A 19,215-nucleotide genomic window follows, 5' to 3' on the forward strand; every position below is an offset into this window, starting at 1 on the left:
GGAATTTCTCAGAAGCTGGGCTTGGTGCACAGCAGCTGCAAAGGAGCAATTCCCTTTGCCAAGGCTCAGCATTCCCCCCACTGTCCCCACACAGATGAAATCCATGCCTGTACCCTCAGACACATCCCTGCAAAGCACTGGAGAGTGGAAGCAAGGTGCCAGAGGAGCAGAGGCAGGCCTCACCTCCATCCTGCCCCATCCCAGCTCTCTGCTGCTCCTGAGCCTCCTTCCTGCATGGGGACACTCTGCAGGGTTTAGGACATCATTATACCCGAGGCCACCCTGTGAATCTCTGGAAGTGTCAGCAATGTGGGGCAAGGATCAGAAATTATCTGCTCTGGAGTGAGAGAAAAACTGTTATGTTCTCCAGGCTCACCTGCAACAGACAGGGAATAATCCAAGGTTCACCACTAAACACTGCAAATGTACCCCTAATGTGAGGGCTCAAAACACACTGAAATTCCGATTTCCTACAGTCCCTGAAGCTCCCTTTCCCAGGCACTGCACTGCCCATGGCTGGGACAGATGTTCCCACCCTCAGGGTTTGCTGGGCTGGTCAGCCTGGGCTGCTTGGCTGGGAAGCGCTGCTTTTGTGCCAGACTGACTCCAGGGGGTTACAGCAGTCCTGAAAAATGCCAAAACACTGGCAGATTTGAGATATGTCCACTTGGAGCTTCTCTTCCCTCTCCTGAGAGTATATTCATAAACATGGACAAGAACCTGTGAAAGCTGCCCACAGAGAGGAATTCCTTGCTGGAGCTCAGCCTGGCCAGGCTCCATCTGCAGAACAGGGCAAGGGGCTCTGCTCCTTGGGATGTGGGATGGCTGGCTGCTCAAGATTCACCACCTGTCTGTGTGTACTCATTGATAAAATGGGTGTTCAGGGGGTGCTGAGGTGAATCATGGAAAGAGCTGCTGTCCTAAATCCAGGAAAACAACGCAGCACAGGCAGGAACTCTGCACTGAACCTGCCAGTGCCCTGCATCTCCCACAAAGGGTGACTCACTGAGCATATTAAAACCCATTATGTAGCATTTTATAAAGTCACACAGATTAGCAGATGAAGAATTTGTGGGACAGAGCAGCAGATTCCTCTGCCCAAAGCATCCTGAGATGAGAATTCCATGCCAGGTGTCTGGGAGCAGATCAAGAGCCCTAGCAGCACACTGTGGTAACACACCACTGGCTGGGATTCTCCCTGCTGGGGTCACTGGAATGTCCAGGTGTCCATGTTCTCCCCAAAGTGACCTTGGCCTGGGCACACCCACTCCTGTCTCCAGGCTCATCCCTGGACATCAGTTAGGATTATTTGCTTCACACTCTCCTTTTTCTCCCCTTAATTCTTCTCCTCTCCTAAAACGTGCTGGTGGCAGCAGCACAGGCAGCATCCCTGGGGAAATGAAGCAGGGAAGGGGTGGAAAATCCCAGACACGCCACAGGGAAGCATCACATCCCAACATTCTGGGGCCGTGTTGGAAAGAGAATGAAACGCAGGCTGGGGGCAGAAAACAGGGCATTTACCTGACAGGAGATCTGCACCAGGTACACCAGTTCCTTGGACTCACAGCCATTCCTTGTCACTTCATTCTGTTCCTCTGGGAGCGAGAGCTGCAGCGAGGGACAGGGAGAGAGAAGAACAGGTCAGTGAGGGCTGAGAGCAGGCACAGAGCACAACAGAGCACAACATCCACATCAGCCTGAGCCAAGACACACTGAGCCCCAGGGCATCAGGAAAGGGCTGGTCTGGCTGGAGCTGCCACAGAGGAGACACTCAGCACACACAGAACATGGAATGCCACTGGATTCTGGAACCTCACCTGACAGATTAACAATAAAAATACGGTTCACAAATTAAACAATTATGGGGAAGCAAACAGTTCGAGGTAGGAATTAAGCCTCCAGCTCAGAAGTCTGCAAAATTAATTGCTCACTGAAAATATCTTGATAAATATTCATGGATAGTGAATATAGAATAGTGTTTCTCCCTACTTCCTTCCCACATTTTATTTTTTTGTTTTATACATTCAGGCAGATAATGTAAATTAGACAATAAAACACATCTCCAGATTTCAATGTTGTCAAGCAATTCACCCCAGCAGAGAGTTTTATGGCACCATTCATCACATCTAGAGTCATTAACTGCATCATCAGGAAGTGTTTGTGTGAGAGCAGTGAGGAGACATTCCTGCACATGGACTGAGCGCAGAGCATCTGGCTCCTGGGCCTGTTATCCCACTAAAATGGCTTATGTTTAATTATCTTCTCTGAGAACAGAAATCAAAAATCATTGTAAGCAAGTTAAGACTGTTTTCAAAGCAAATAAATAAAGGAAATGTGTACATAAAACTTAAAAGGCTAAAAAAAAACCTAATTAGCCACAAGCAAAAAAGCCCTGAAACAAATGAAAGTATAAATGAAAAAAAAAAAAGGCTGAGAAAAAGAATCCCAAGTTGCTGTATTTAATGAATGTAAGCAAGTGAAAATCTGAAGTGGGTTGTGAGACACCTCATGAAAGAAGGACAAAGAAGGCAAAGTTCTTTCCATACAAATGACCATGACACCTGGAATTTATTTAACTTTGTTCTGCCAGAATCTCCCTTCTCTCTGTAGGGAAGCAGGAGGTGTCCCTGCCCATGGCAGCGGGCTCTTCCAAGCCAACCCAATTCTGAGATTCTATTAATCCAATGTGGGATTCCTACACCTGGAGAAATGTTTCCATCCTCTAATCCCCCCTGTGCTCGTTGAGGGCACACAGAGCCCCCCAGCACCCAAAGGAATTTCAGGTGTCCCTTCACTGAGCCTAGCAGTGGCAAAGCTCATCGCCACAGGCCCCAAAAAAACAACAGCCAGGTAACAAAATCACCATCAGGCAACTGCAGAGCTCCCTGAAAGGAATTCAGGGCCTGCCTCTGCAGCAGAATGTGGTGGGGTAGAGAAAGGCACGGTGTGAATTCCTCACCCTCCCTTTCACACCCTGACCCCACAGCAGGGCTCTGCACAGGCCCCTCAGGAGGAGCAGTGGATCTGCTGGAGGTGTGAGCAGGACACAGGGGTACAGCAATCTCCCTACCCAAGGACCATCCTGCTGGTCATGTTCTGGGAGCTCACAGCCCCACTTCAGTCACTGTTCACACAAACTCACTGTGGGGAGAAGTGCCATTCAGCCCACTGATGGCCCTACACCCATGCACCTGTCTCATTTCAGAGGGGAACTGTAAAACCCAGCTGAACACTGCTCCTCTCCCACACACAGCCTCGTGCTGACTGAGATAGAGACAGAAACTGTTTACACAGGGAAATCTGTGGGGTTTATCCTGCAATCCAACTGTCCTCACAGCAAAATACCCCAAAGATGAATATTCGCTCATGTTCCTTGTCCCCACGTGCTTCAGTTTATATTTTGCTTTGTTAATAGACATGCACCAAAGCCCTCCCAAAAATCATGGATGTCCTGATGTTTAAAAGCCTTTCCTGCTGCTGTATTCCTTGTAAACAGAACATCCTGGAAAGCACAGTTGCCCCCAGGCTTGATTTGAAATCCAAGCACAAAGCAGAGGCCTCTTCTGACCTTACTGGACTCTGAACATGACTCACAGGCAGAATCTGCTTGGCTCCAAAGTGGGACATTGATTTTTGTGTTCTTAAAGAACAGAGCAGCCAGTGGGGCCTGGTGGATATCCCTGTACCCGTGCCAATGTGTTTTCTTGAGGTAAACAACCTCTAAAGAGTATTTATTGCAACTGATCAAAGTTAAACAGCATATACTTTATAATATATAATCTGCAATGTTTCTTCTTCACATTGAAATTGGCTCCTGAGCCTGATGAACAATTACAAGGCATCAGATCCCATTAGGTTCATTTATTGTTGGAATATATATGCTTAGCTAGGATGAGTGGGTATGACCAATTTCATAAATGACCTTTAAGAGTATCCTAAACTCTTCATGGATAGTATTTCATGATACACAAAGAAAACCTTAAAAACAATCATACCACACTTCATGTGTATGGATAATGCAGAGTCTCGTGAACATTACAAAATCAGAGAATCCCAGAATGGTCTGGGTTGGAAGGGACCTTAAAGCTCATCTGGTTCCTTGGGCAGGGACACCTTCCACTGTCCCAGGTTGCTCCAACCTGGCATTGGACACTTCCTGGGACAGGGCAGCCACAGCTCCTCTAGGCAACAATGCCAAGGCACTGCTCAAATTTTCTTTACACAGCTGGGGACAAGTCTGGGAGTCTGCACCCTGCACATGACCACTGAGAACTGATGAAGAATTCAACACAGTAATTTTTTGTCTACCAGCACACTTGTACCACAAGCTTTGGGCTCTTTTTGCCCAAAAGAACAGCGCTTGCTGGCCAAGACTTTGCTGATCACATATGCAGATTAAACATTAAAATGTTTCCAGTTCATGTCTGAGACAGAGGCAAGCTGGGTGATAAGAGGACTTATTACAGGGGTTTTCTGCATAAGAATATTTATTGGTCATTCCTCTTGTAGGGAAGAACAGTGACAAAGCTGAGTTATGACACAGCACATTCAGAATTAAAAACAATTAAAAGATAACTCTTGAGATCTGTGCAGCATTTTTTACTTCCAACCACTGCAGAGTCTTGTGTGCTCCTCTTACAAATGGCAAAAGCTGTGAAAAATCATCTCAGGAAAAGCACTACATAAATCTGTTGACAGGATGGGGATTGTTGGTATTAAAAAAGTGCAAAATCCTGCCCAGGTAAGACCTGATGCCCCTGAGCCCCAGATGTCAAAGGAAGCTCATTCAGCCAGCTTTAACTTTCATCTCCTTGTTTTCTCAGTGATGTCAACTCCATCATCCAGCTCTCCCAGTGAAAGGGTAATTTGTGAGAAGCCTGGGAAGCGTAGATTTGATTTGTCTGTGGAACTTACTTCAACTTCTGCTTCATAAAGCCATGAATGCACTGATCTCACTCATGCACATCACAGCAAGTGAGTAACACAGAGCTGTGGCAGAGAGCTCACAATAAAATTAAAATATGTAAGAAAAACAAAACACAAAAGAAAATAAAAGCCCAAACAAATCTCCCTCCCAATAGAATCAGAGTAAGGTTAGAATATAATGGGGGAGGAATTCAGTAATTAGATGACAATTAAATAATGAGAACCATAAGCTAAAAAATAATCTTGATTCCAACTAGAAGGAACAGATCATCCTTCCCAAACTCCAAACCTGCCTGTGCAGGTAATTGGTGTAAACTTTTAGCAAACTTTAATTAAACTAATCCAACTGAGACCCCCATCTCATGTCAGCTACACTGACCTGGGACACAGCCAGGGAATAAGACTCCAGAGAGCAGCAAAACCCTGTAAAACGACTCCTGCAATTCTTGGGAGTTTATTTCAGTCTCCCACACAGCACCTACCAGGTTTCATCTAAATTCCTTGGGTAACAATGCCCTGGTTGGGAGCCAGCAGAAAGCCAAGACCTCAACAGGCGATGCTTTGTGTGCACACCAGGGACTGGCTCCTGCAAGAAGCTTTAGGGACACTGTTAGTGCAGAACTGAGACAGGATCAAGCCACAGGGAGCAAGCAGGAGCTGCTTCACAAAAATATTGGGATAATCACAAATATCCGTCACCAGTCTGAGCTGGCAGAGGTGTTTCTGTTCTCTCTCACAGGTGGTGACAGAAACCTGCCTGTCCTTGGCCTTGGCCTGAGGGTTTCTTGTGGAAAACATACATTTCATGGCCAGTCAGAGGAATTATGGAGAATCACAGAATTGCTGAGGTTGGAAAAGCCTCTGAGATCGTGGAGTCCAACTGTTCTTCCAGCACTTCCACCACTGACCACTGACATCCATAAGTATCACATCCACATGGAGCTGAAATCTCTTTGGGGATGTGGACACCACCACTGGCCCTGGGCAGCTGTGTCAGGGCTGGACAGCCCTTTCCAGGAATAAATTTTCCCCAATATCCAATCTAAATCTCCCCTAGAGCAACTTGAGGCCATTCTCTCTCCTCCTGTCCTTGTTCCTTGGGAGCAGAGCCTGACACTCCATGGCTGTCCCCTGTCACCCTGAAAACTCAGCTTCTGAGCTTGCTAACATAGTTTTCTAAGACTTTCCCAGGACAGTAACTGTAAACATAGAGATAGGTATACATTCCTTCTGTTACACATCTTGTGATGGACATCTCTCCTGGCCAGTGCAGTGGGAAAGTGTTATCCTGACCATCCAATCCCTGGCCGTGGTCAGAAACCCATAAATCCTGGGAGGAAAAATAAACTCTTCCTTTCACCACACCTCAAGCTGTGTCCCTGTGATCCATTCAGTCCCCTCCTGTCAGGGAGTTGTGCAGAGCCAGAAGATCCCCCCAAACCTCCTTTTCTCCAGGCTGAGCACCCTCTTCCCAGCTTCCTGGACAAAAAACCACAGCTGCTCTCTACAGCTCTTTCTCTGTGCTTCAAAATACTGATTATTTAATATTAATTATTGCTATTTAGAACAGTATTATTCACCTCAAAGATACAATTATATTGTTTTATATATCTAAATACATGCATATAAATATGAGGGAATTACTTGTATAATAAATATTATTATATTGATATAATAAATTATACCCATAATATAAAATACAGTAATTCAGTATTTATATACTGAATTTAACTTAGTTATTATAAGGTAAAGTATGAGCAAGTTGAGCCTCATTAGCAGACCCTCTCCCTCTGATCCAGCACCCTGCTACCACTGGGCAGCATCTGGCCCAGTGATCCAGGTGGGATGAGGAGCTCACATCTGTAGGAATCTCCAGGAAACAAGGGATGGCAGGAATGCTGACCAAGACTTGAGCCAGGAGTTTTAAGCCAGTGGAAAGGCTGCTGCTTTTCCTGGCAGGGGTTGTGTCATTGTTCCAAGGAAAGCTGGTGATCTTACCACGTTTTCCCAGGATGGAATTTCAGGTTAAATCGCTGGGGAAGGCAGCCAGACACAGGCAATGGGAATTGCTGCTGCTCACACTCGGCCATGGCAAAAGCCCATTACACCTCCAAACCACTGATACATGCGATAACTTTCTTCTGACAGTATTAGGAATCACTTTTTTTTCTCTTCCTAAACCAGCACACTTTAATGTCTGTTAATTTCTGATGTTTGTGCAATCAAATGAAGGTAAAGCCCCAGGACCAGCAGTACCTTCATGGAATGTGTGCAGTGGGTGCAAGTCTGTCTGGTGGCCAAGGGCAAGAAGCAGGAGGCTCATTTCCCTGTGAAACAAGGCTACATTTGATTAAAAAACAATTATTCTAAGACCCAAATATCCTTGGGATAAATCCTGAAGAAATTAAAAGCTGATTGAACTCTGAGATGCTGCCTCATTATAAGGAAAAGCTTTGAACACATCTCTCAGCTCCAGTCACCAACAGCCAGTTCCTGCACCAGTTCCTGAATTATCCTGCTGATCCAAGCCCCACTTCATCCTCATTACCCAGGCCATTACTCACAGCAGCTTGTCTGGTAATGAGGCATCTACCAGACCTGCCTTTTGATTGTGAAGATTTTATTTTATTATATTTGAAATTTTAGGTTGGCAAATCTTCTCAAACAGGGAAACATTTTCTACCTAATTACTCTGACAGCATAAATGTATTTATATGGCCTATTTTGCCTCACTCCAGCTTTATCTTGCTAAATGCACTAATTATCCTCCCACACACTTCCCATCTTCTGCTTTCCCATCTCATCCTCAACTGTGGCTTCAGAGCAGAAAAAGAGCATTTTCCACGGAGTGGTTTCTTTACCCAAGCATAAATATCCTAAAGTAATGATCAAAGTAAAGACAAGAAAGCCCTGTTGGAAGAGTATTTTTCTATCTGACTCTCTTTTTTCCCCCTACTATTCTAAATCACCCCTTTGACAACTCCAACATAGTCCTCAAAAAGCAGCAAAAAATACACAGAAAATCAAATAGGGCTTGATAAGAGAAAAAAGGAAAATGCACCTCCTGTAATGCTACACAGTCACAACTCCAGGCTCCCCAGGGTGTGAGTAAATCCCTCACTGCACCTCATCTGAGCCACGTGGAGTGTTGGACATTATCCCTGGACAATCCATGTAGGATGTGTGTTTTGCCTGTAGTTACTTCCAGAACTATTTTAAGCTTGCAAATCACACAAGACAATTTCTTCCTATGGCAGGATGATTATTCAGCAGTCAACATCCCTTCATTTGAGCTTCACCTTCAAGACTAATAAATCCTAGCATGGTTTATAAATATGAACAGTTAGAGAAAAGGGCAGATCCCAACCCCAGTAGGACCCTCGGGGTGCTTTACTGGCATTGGATGCAGCAATGGCTCAATTTGTGCCTTACAAGCACAAGAACAGGCCAGGCCTCCTTTCAGCTATTTGGTTACTGTGTTTTTAATATAAGCTTCCAGTGAGGTGACACACAAGTGCTACACATCTCAGTCCTTCTGAGAGAGGTGAGAACAGCTGAGACACTCCTTGACATCTTTCAGAATTAAAACTCCTGCAGAGAATAACTTTAAAATCATAGAATCCCAGAATGCTGTGGGTTGGAAGGGACCTTAAAGCCTATCTCATTCCACCCCCTGCCATGGGCAGGGACACCTTCCACTATCCCAGAGAGCTCAGAGTTCTATCCAGCCTGGCACTGGACACTTCCAGGGATGTGGCATCCACAGATGGAATGTATGGACACTGAGAAGAGATTGCTGGGCTCCCATAGGAAAATAGAGCTTCTGGCATGGGACAAACTGCTGCAACTTTTTAAATACACATTCCCTAAGCACTTCCCAGAGAGATGGGAAATGGTATCACTTTGAGGTGGTAGTGAAGACTCCACTGCAACCACAGCAGCTCTGAGATCTGACCTGCTGGGTTTTCAGTTTTCCAGGGACTGGGGCAGGACAGGTCCACTCTGGTCCATAAGACACAGGGTAAAAGATAAGGCATGTTAAGGGATATTAATCAGCTAAGAAAGAAATCTAGAATAAATATGAAACCAGGCAAAACACTTGCCCAGTGGCACACTTCTCTTGCATGCAGCAAGAGAAAAGGAAAGGCAACTCCTTGTGGATTTTACCCTTTCCAAGCTCACGCGCTGTTCTGGACTGCAGGATCCTCCCCATGCTGCTGCTGTAGAGCTGCTGAGACACAAATCACAGGGGATCCAGCTAGTGCCTCTCTGAAGAGGAAACTGGGAGTAACCTTGACCTAAGCGCAGTCAGAAAGGCAGAACTTGGAAAGATCTCCCTTTCAATCCCAGGTGGAGCTGCCAATGCAGGCCACTGTTGTATAACTGCTGGAGTCTGTATAACTCCTAAGCCAAGTCTATTTGATGCCTAAGCTTGTTGAGACATAAAATCTCAGAGTTCTATCAGAGACACTTTCCTCAGATTTTCCCATGTTAAGCTGCAAATGTTTTCTCAAGTGGTCTCACCCTTTTATTTCCCCTAAATGTGTAAGAAGGTCAATCTTCATAAGCAATGAAATATTTATAAAAACTTCTTAGAGGCAGCCACTGGAGACCCCATTAGGCAAAAACAAGTTCTGAATGTCTGCAAACAGAATGTTTTCATGGAATTAAAATATCTGAGGTTATTAAAAACAAAGCAGGAACACCCCTGCGTGCAGCTGCAGGCAGAGCAGGGCCTCAGGCACTGGGGATTGGCAGAGAGCATGGAACATCCTGGACTGCTCCATGGGCTCCATTTGCCACCTGTGGGGTTTCTGGTTGGAATTTCCTGGGTTTGTCTTTTGTCTCTAAAGCTCTCTATGTTGAGAAACTTCCACTCCCCTTGGACTCCAGGCTACGGAAATCATGGCCCTCAGATAAACAGTGTTGAGCTTTATAGACTGAAGCCACTGGGCTGAGAACTGCTTCTCACCCTAGCTGGGTGAAGCCTGGATTTTATTTTTCTTTATCACATAAAATCTATGTCACTTGGAATGATATTTGGGAAGACATGGGAGAAACACAGAAGTTCTGCCAGATTTGCTTCCTGGATTTCTTTCCTGCAAGTTTTTTTGCTTCCATGTGTACCTCATTTTCTTCTCCTTTGGAGGGACATGACTTCCAGTTTCTGGGGTTTCAGGAGACAACATGGAACACAACACTAAGCAGAGGCTCTCAAACCAACAGCCATGGGCACAGGAAGCCGTTCTCTCACCAGACTTACAAGGGGTAGGAAGTTACAAAGAGTGAGAGCCTGGAAAGTCCCTGCACTCAGTAACTGTGACCACAGCTGGGGAGTCAGTGCCTGAGCTTGGCTGGGAGCATGGATTGGTTCAGGCAATCAAATTCCCTGTCCCAAGGCAGGTTATCAGGCCATTCCCAACTCCACAGGGCCCAGCAGTGACCTCCCTGTGTTCCCCTGCATGGATGCATGCTCCAGGGACTGAGAACTAGAAAATAAATGAGCAGAATGTGTTACTGACTCCCATCTATGACTTCTGGCCACCAAGACCATGGGATCAAACACAAAGCACAGAGCTCTGCCAGCACACCTCCAGTGGGAACCCAAACCAGAGCTCCTCCAAGGGGAGCTGGTAGGGTCAGCCCAGCCTGGATGCATCTGGCTCAGCACACACAGAGCCTCCATTATGGCATGCTGCTGATGGAATGGTTATGTTACTGTTTGGGGAAAACAGCCCATTCCAGGAGCATGTGTGATGTCCTGCTCTTGTTCCCAGAGCTTCATCCCTGGCCAACCTCACCTCGAGCATCCTCTGGGGCTCTGCTTTTCCCAAGGAAAGGAAACAACTGTGGTGCAGCCACAAGCAAGTGAAAATCTTGGGGTGCACTATTTATCCCTTCTAAATTCAATTTCCATAAAAAAATACAGCATAAATGAAACATTTCCTTAATAAAAGCAATTGCAAGGCTGAGTTAAATGACGGTGAGCACAGGTTCCTGTTAACACTACACTGCTGACAAAATCTAATAACAAACAACAGCAATTCCTGGCACAGACACCTCCAGATACCATAAACCATGCCCCAAGCACAGAGGTTTGATGTAAAAAGAGTTTGAAGATGTATTTGAGTGACTTTACAAAAAGTAACTTTTGGAGCATTTCAGAACCGGGCAGACGATTTTCAACTTCTTGTTTTGCTTCAAACTTCTGAGACTTGGCTCTCACTGAGCTGCACAGTACTTGGAGGGAAGTACCTGGAAGTACTTCCAGAGTACACTGAGATCCCCATGAAATCCTAACTTTCAAAAAGGGAAGGGGAAGGGGAAGGGGAAGGGGAAGGGGAAGGGGAAGGGGAAGGGGAAGGCCTGGTTATTCACAAAAGTGTGCTGTAAGGAATCAGTGTTAAGGAAAAAGCCACAAGTCAAATAGATCCCAAACAATTACTTTAAATCTCAGAGTGGCTGAATGTTGTGTATGAAAGGCAGTGCCACGCACACTGTGTAGGAATTTGAAAGCTTCTAGTCTAAATAATTCTGGTTACTCTGTTCGGTCTGCTCAGCCAAACACACACAGAGAAATAAAAGATAAAACCCCCTCAGTTTCTTTAACTCATCGCAAACATTAAGCTCAGAGTTCTGAGTGACACAGATGTTGTATCAGCATCACCACCAACCAAATGAAAGGTGTCACTCAGCCTGACCATTTTATGGAGGGGAGAAAAGTCTAAGGAGATTCCCTCTCCTCACATATGCAAATCTGGGTACTAGGGATGAAAGGCTCGGTGGCCCTTAGGAAAAGCAAGAAGCAAAGATTGGCAGGAAACAGGAAGTGGTTTAAGTCCAACTCTCCTACAAAAAAAGCCAAGGAGCTGAGCCAGTACAAAGGGAGCTTTGGGACACATCCTGACAGCTACAGAGCCTTCCCCTGGCAGGGCAAGGAGCAGGGGATTTCTCCCAAGGGTTTAGCACTAGTGCTGGAGATGCCGAGCACCTCCTCGCGCTGCTGATTGAGAGCCTGGAGTTGCACTGAGCTCCCAGGGCATGACTCCAGAAGTGGCACATGAACAAAGTCATTCCTAGAAATTCCAGATGCTGATTTTGTCTGGTTAATAATTTACTGGCTAAGACTGAAGAAATGCATGTAACCTCCTAAAACTTCTCTGTCGACTGCAGATTGCTCTGTGGCTCCTGTCAGCACAACATCCAAGTGAGCATTATGTGTCCCTGCACCTGATGAAAGATTTATTCAAGTCTGCTTCACATAGCCACAGATCTGCCTCAGAAACACGGAATAAAGGTCTACAAAATTATCCAGGTAAAAGTTCAGAGTCAGTATGCACTCACTTTGACAACATTTCTTTATATTCAAAAGGTTCATTTTAAAGGCGCATGAAAGAACAAAGAAGAGGAAATAAATGGTAAAATCTCCTTTGCAAACCCTTCTGTCATAATAAAGGGTATGTCTTAGGAATTATTAGCAATAGTATGGAATACATTTAGCACCAGAAAATACAAGACACTCTTTTTACTGGCCTCTCATTTCTCTGCTTAGCAGTAGATGCACTAGAGGTTTAAAAACGTTTATCTCAAAAGCCATTCCCTTCTCCTGAGGCAAGAAAGCTCTGCTGGGATGTTCCCCACCCCACTCCTAGTCAATTTGCTGTAACTCATTAATGTGGCTTTCAGACAGACTTCCTCACTGCTAAATTATCTTCCCAAAGGCCACAGGTCAGTCTTTGGGAGAACCACAGTTTGAATTATCCTGAGCTTTAAAATCCGTCATGGAAGACAGTCTGCACAAAAATACAGCCGCCTCCCCCCTCTTTGAACTGCCTCTGAAGATCCTGCAAAGAACCCTCTTTAAACTGCAGTCTGAATCGCTCTTTATTGCCACAGCAGCACTTGGTGCCACGCTGCAAGCGCCCTTCCAGCCAGTTTTACTTTATCCTGATGACCGCAGCAAACAAAAAGGATCTCGGAGCAAGCCCAGAGAGCCGCTGAGGCTGTGCACTACTTACCCCGGCTACAGCGCTCTGTTCTTTCCATGGATGGGCTCCCTAGCCAAGGCCCAACAGCTCCAGGTCTCTCTGTAGCTTCCCAGCAGTCGATCGAGAAAACCTCGGCAGCATCAGCTCCGGCATGCAGAGCTCCGGGCCGGGGGATCACAGGCAGCTGCCCACGGCGGGGTCTCTGGCAGGCGCGGTTCCCTGGGCGAGCGGCGGGGCCGAGCCCCGGGCACACTGCGGGCTCCACTGGCACCGCACACACGGCCCCGCTGCTCCTGCCGCTCCCGCTCGCTCTCACGGCGGGAACGTCCCGCGGGACGAGCCCTGGAGCCTAACGGGAGCCAAGAGAAACAGGGAGGCAGGGAATGCATGCAGGCATTGTGCTCATAGCGGCACACGAGCGGCGGCACAGCCCGGCAGCGGAGCGGAGAAGTGACAGCAAGTGCCAGCACACGTGTGACAGCCAGCACGGTCCAGGGCGAGCCGAGCCCCCACCGAGCCTGCCTTCCCACCGCTGCCAGCCGGCTCCGGGCACATGTTCCATGGAATCCCCCTGCAGCCCCCAGCGCTGCGAGCTGGGATCGGGGCAGGCTGTGCGCACAGCGGGGCTCTGTTCACCGCACAGCCCCACACAAAACAAGCATTTCACGATGAAAAGTTTGCTGTCAAAGCCCTCCCTGGCCGGTGAACAGCCTGAACGTGTCTGTGTGTCCGAGGGGTCCGTGTGTGACAGTGAATGAGACTCATCTGCGACATCCAATATTGCAGATCATTATTCACTGGCTGGATTTTAGCATTCAGCACCTGAAACCCGATCAACACTGCCAGGGATATCACCCCCTTCCCCAGAGACCCAAAAACTTGGTCTCAATTTTTAAATTTGAGTGGTAATTTAACGGTGATTATTCTCATGGACACCACACCACACACTACTGTTACTGCGATTCCACACCACTTCTGCCAGTCCAGAATACACAAGTTGCAGGAAGAGGCATTTTGGGAATCACTAGCCATGGAAGTGGTTCTATCCCAGCCAGCCCACCCCTGCCTGGTGATGATTTCACCACCAAAGGGAAGGAATGCCATTAGCTCCCTCCTCTCTACAGTAATATGGCTATATTACCATAATTATAATTATGGTAATAATAATTAATTATGGTAATATGGAAATACTAAGATCTGACACTCTCCCAGCACAACCTCATGCTTTTATTACATTTGGCCACAGAGGTCCCTTATCAAATTCAGGTGCACTATCTGCAGTCCAAGCCAGGGAAGTTGTAGAACAAAGTCAGTTCTCAGAAGCTGCAGGTCCCTGTCAGAGCCTTTATCTTCCACAAGCCATGAAGAGCCTTTACCCTGAATACGCTGGAAGTCAGTTGTGTATTTCAATTATTATTTTACTGTGGATGATGCTCTGTTTGATGGCCACTGCTTCAGACTGCCAGTGTCAGAGATGGGCTGGGCAGCCCAAAAATGCCAGGGCATGATCACCTCAGCACCCAGCAGTGTTAGCAGAGTGGTCTTGTTCAGTAACATCACACACCAGGAACTCCTGATAAGTTCACATTTTAAATTTGCAGAGAACAGATTTACCAAGTCTCTTGCCCACTTTTCAGATTTATTTCTCTAACAACATTTATTTCTTTAACAACTCTCTAATAGAGAGTTCCACCCATTCTAGCCCTGATACCTCTGCTCATGCCCATGGGCAATTCTCCCAATTTTACCTATTTGTTGCCTACACTGACAATGAACTCAAACCTATTCTACATGTCCCCTGTCCATACCCGACATGATGGTGTAACACAAACACCCTTGAGGCCTAAAAAACATTTTCATGTGGCTGTGAGGACAATTACTCAGCTTTTCTTCCTCACAAATGACAAGTGTAGCACAGCACATAGAGGAACATACACTTTTAGTGCACGAACATAGATTTTTAGGGTAGTAAAATGGATCTTTAGGATAGGAACATAAACTTTTCAAGCCTTCTTCATCAGCTGATAGTGATTTTCCCCTCTTCAAAGTTTCTCTTTGTTCTTTCAGCACTGAAAATACCCTTGAGAATTTTTAATGCCCAATGCAAGCTGTTTAAAGAACTGAAAATTAGCATTGTTAGAAATCAACCCTATTTCTTTCCTACCCAATGTCCTATTTCTCCCAAACCCTGGAATCCTGTGCAAAAACTGTCAAGAAGGCCTTTAACTGTTACACAGGAAAACTTATCAAAAGGTGCCACTGCTTGCTGTATTTTCAGGTATGACAAGCTGGGAAAATTTATGAGATGGCTTCTCATATCCCCCAATAAATGAGACTGTGGGGTGCTGCATCATGGAGAAATAATCATTTAGGGAATGTTTATGAAGGAAATCAGTACTTATAAATTCCACAGCCTTGGCCACCCCCAGAGCAGCCTTACTCAGTGCAAACAGGGCATAACCAGCAAGAATGAGCCTTCCATGTGCTGCTCTCCCCTCGGGTCCCTCAGCCCATCTGATTCCCAATTCCCTCCTGCACCTGGTCATTTCTGATAAAATTAGAAAGCAATTCCTGACAGAGCTGGTGCCATTACACATGACTATGTGCAGCCTGGCCTGTCATGGACAAAGGGATTACAGAAAGTGACAATGAAGAAAATCTGTTCTGAGGATGGAAAAATATTTGCTGAGGCCAAAAGCATCCTGAAATGACCTGTAAGAGGCAAGAGAGGGATGTCTGAGTGTGGTCCCTACCACACATTATTACAGAATTATTAAGGTTAGAAAAGACCTCCAAGACATCAAGTTTAACCTTTGAGAGAAGATTCAGCATTTATGGTTTATAAACACATGGAGCTGAAAAGGATTTTACCAGTGTAAGACCAGCCTCATCACAAATTTTTCTTCTTCGGATGAACAAGTTCTGGTACTTGATAACATAATTCCTACCAGGAAGCTGATTTCCTTCTAAGTAGGAAAAAACCCACCAGTAAATAAGCAAAATATTCTCATTCCCTCTACTGACAAATCACATTTTAACCAGCAGGATATGGCCTATTCTCTAAATGGAGTTCATTAAATGAAATCATCAGTCTCCTCCTCACAAACAGCTCTCACATCCAGCTCTCACTGGCACAGGCAGATCAGAAGCCTGGATGAATCCCCAACTCTGAAATTTCTCTTTGATCTCCTTGGTCCTGTGGTGTTTATGGATCTGGGGATGAGCTGCAGCAGTTTGGGAGTGTACACACCATGCTTTACACCCCACCAGGTTCATGTCTCCATTGTGAAATTCTCTAGAGGAACAAACAAAACTTTCCCTTGAATTTGCCTAAACTCTTTCCCAGAGAAATCACCACCAAATCCACAAGTTCCCAGGAAGCCAAGTCCAGTGGCTTTGTTGGATCAGAGTATCATCCAGGAGAAACAGAGTGTATCCTGACAGAACCAAACCCTTACAAGCACCTACAGCACCACCAGCACCAGACACTCGCTGTCCCCTCGCCCCACAGAGCTGAACAGGTAACCAAAAATTCCTCCTGCTGCAAACTAACCTCTGCTTCCAACATGCATCCCCTTCCAACTGCAGATCTACCACTGCAGAACCAGCACAGCCAGGCTGTCTCCACAGGAAACCACCTTCAGTCACTGGCTGATGGAGCCTGGGGGATGCAATGCCAGATGTGGAGAAGGGCCCTTGGATGCTCCCAGCACACGTGGCCACCCTCCTGCATCAGCCCTTCCAGCACAGCAATGTCCCCAAAGGGTGCAGCAAGTGACTTCCACAGCAGTGCTCAAAGCAAAGCCAGCTCATGATGGGTCACAGAAACGCCTGGCATGGCTGAACACAGCAACTTCAGGGCTCTGGTTGGGGTCTGCCATGGTTGGTAATATAAAAAAGAATAAAACTGTCCCTGATCTTCCAGTTCACAAAAAAATACGTATTTTTTGAAGTCCTCAGACAAATCTGGAGCATTTCAAACCCTCTGAATGGCGTGAGTTTAATTTGTTGTTGTTTGGGTCTGTGTTGATTAACACATGTAAATAAATGCAGCTGGTGTTAAGTTTTTTTTCCATTTCACACCTTATTAAAGCCTGGTTTCACAATTAATTGAAAGCAAAAGGAGATTATTCAAAAAGGAATCTTCTCTGGCAGTCAAAACCTGGGGAGACCCAGCCCCCTCCTGGCAGCTTCCAGAATCCAGCATCTTGGATACCACACAACAATACCAAAACAGTGCTGGAAAAGGAAATCAAACCCCTCACACTGCACATTCCTCAGTGCAGGAGAGGGGATGATCCTTCTGTCCTCCTGGCAGGAAAACTGTATTCTTTAATGTGCAGAATTTAAGAGAACAAAGTATCAATGAAGACAATGAAGAAATGCTTCTCCTGCCCCCAAACTATCCAAAAACAGGTCCCAAGGACAGCCCAGACACATTCAAACACCTCCAGTCTGGTGCAGGAGGCATTTGCCCCAGTGTGAAGCAGGACTGGATCTCTTCAGCCATGAAAGCACAGCAGTAACAACCAGACATAAACACCTGACAACCTCTGGACATGCTCTGAACCCCAAAAACTCACAACACTTACATAAATTGTACAAAGTCAGACCATGACCACAGAAATCTCCTCCTTGGAGATTGGACTGTGTCACTGTTTCTCCTGCCCTTTGCCACAATCCAGCATCAAGATGAGAATTTTGAAAACTGGAAGTTGATGATGCTAAAATTTTTATCACAACCATCTCCACCATATCATAAAACCATCAAATCCCAGAGAGATTTGGGCTGGAAGGGAACTTAAATCCCACCTCATTCCACATCTTCCACTATCCCAGGTTGCTCCTTGAACTGTCCAACCACTTGATCACTTCCAGGAATGGGTTAGCCATAGCTTCCCTGGGCAGAAATGCATCTGTTTGAAGCTAACTGGAATTAGATGCAGGTCAGAGAGCTCTGCTGTGCTGAATTTCCAGCGCAGGGCAATCCTGAGAGCCCTCTGCACACTAGATGGCATTGCACTACAAACGATGGCAAGGATCAGGACAGGATCCTGGATCCTGGAACAGCAGCAGATTCATGTTCCTGCTCCTGCAGCCTTCATTTTCATCAGAGTAAAGCCCAGCCCAACTGTGTGAATATTTACAGGGCCAAAAAAAATGGAGACAGCTCTGGAAGAAGAACCAGCACTTGGTGGCTTCAGGCTAAAACAAAGAGGCAATTAAATTAAAGGACTTGCCTGACTTATTAATTTATTTTGAAGAGAAGTGGGCTTGCCATAAAACACACCATCCTTTCTTTCACTGCCTCCCTCTGGACCAAGCAGGATTCTTCCCTTGGCTATTGCCAATGAATGAGCACAGACACAGCATTCCCCATCAGCCTACCAGGGGACCATAATTTATATTTATTTGGCTCATTCAAGAACCACTTACACAGAAAAGCCACGTGAATGCACCAGGAATGAGGTTTTCTACAGTGTTCATCATTTTTTCACAGGTTCAGTTTATGTGCTGGTGCCATAGGTAAGGATATAAACCACTTGAATCCATAACACATTTAAGCTTATTGAGAAGTGCATTCATCCACAGTCAAAAACATAAAACTAAGGCAGTGAATATAATTTTTTATACAGCTCTGTAAGATGTATATAGTTTTCATCTGCCTGCATGTGGTATTTCACAAAACTGCTGACTTTCAAGGAAAGTGCATTAAAATCACAGAGTTAGTTATGACTGTCTCTTTTTCTCTGAGTTCCAAAATCCATTACATTCTGTGGGAGGGCACTGACAGTTTTACTTATAGTCTATTTTTCCATTTGCTGGAAACAAGCACATTATTCCTCTGAGGGAACTGAAAATTGATACAGCCCTGTCATTCCAAGCTATTAGTCTCTTACTCACTTCTTCTGTTTTCTCCCCCACTAAATCAATATTAACTTTTTTTCCAAGCTGATAAGAATCAAAGTCACTGGAAAAAATGCCTTATATACCTGAGATATCAGCAGGAGTGCCAAGGGAGGAGAAAAAACAACACAGAACCCCCAGTAACAGTGATTTTGATGGAGGCAAGAGTGCTGTGGCAATGAGCAGCTTAATTGGCTTAAGGGAGTCACTGATCCTGTCTCACTGTCACATTTTCTAAGCACCTTTTCTTCTCAGAGTGCAGATACATTTATGCTGTGATTTCTCAGCCTCCTGTCATCCAAACAGAGGTATTTGTGTCATCTGAACTGTGCTGTGCTGAGTAAGATTTGGGATTTTTCACATACAGAGAAGCAGGACCGAGAACTGAACTCCT

General features: G+C 45.7%; 1 protein-coding gene across 5 annotated transcripts in view; it reads right to left on the bottom strand.

Moving 5' to 3' along the window:
* Positions 1–19,215, bottom strand: part of ARHGAP32 (Rho GTPase activating protein 32) — a 236,175-nt gene that overhangs the window by 92,742 nt on the left and 124,218 nt on the right. For all 5 annotated transcript variants that reach the window (XM_015649713.3, XM_015649712.3, XM_019008920.2 and 2 more), the window contains one exon: positions 1,522–1,608. In XM_015649713.3, coding sequence (XP_015505199.1) covers positions 1,522–1,608 — 87 coding nt within the window. The remainder of the gene's footprint in view (positions 1–1,521; positions 1,609–19,215) is intronic.

This window comes from Parus major, chromosome 24, assembly GCF_001522545.3.
Source record: "Parus major isolate Abel chromosome 24, Parus_major1.1, whole genome shotgun sequence".
NCBI classification, from domain to species: domain Eukaryota; kingdom Metazoa; phylum Chordata; class Aves; order Passeriformes; family Paridae; genus Parus; species Parus major.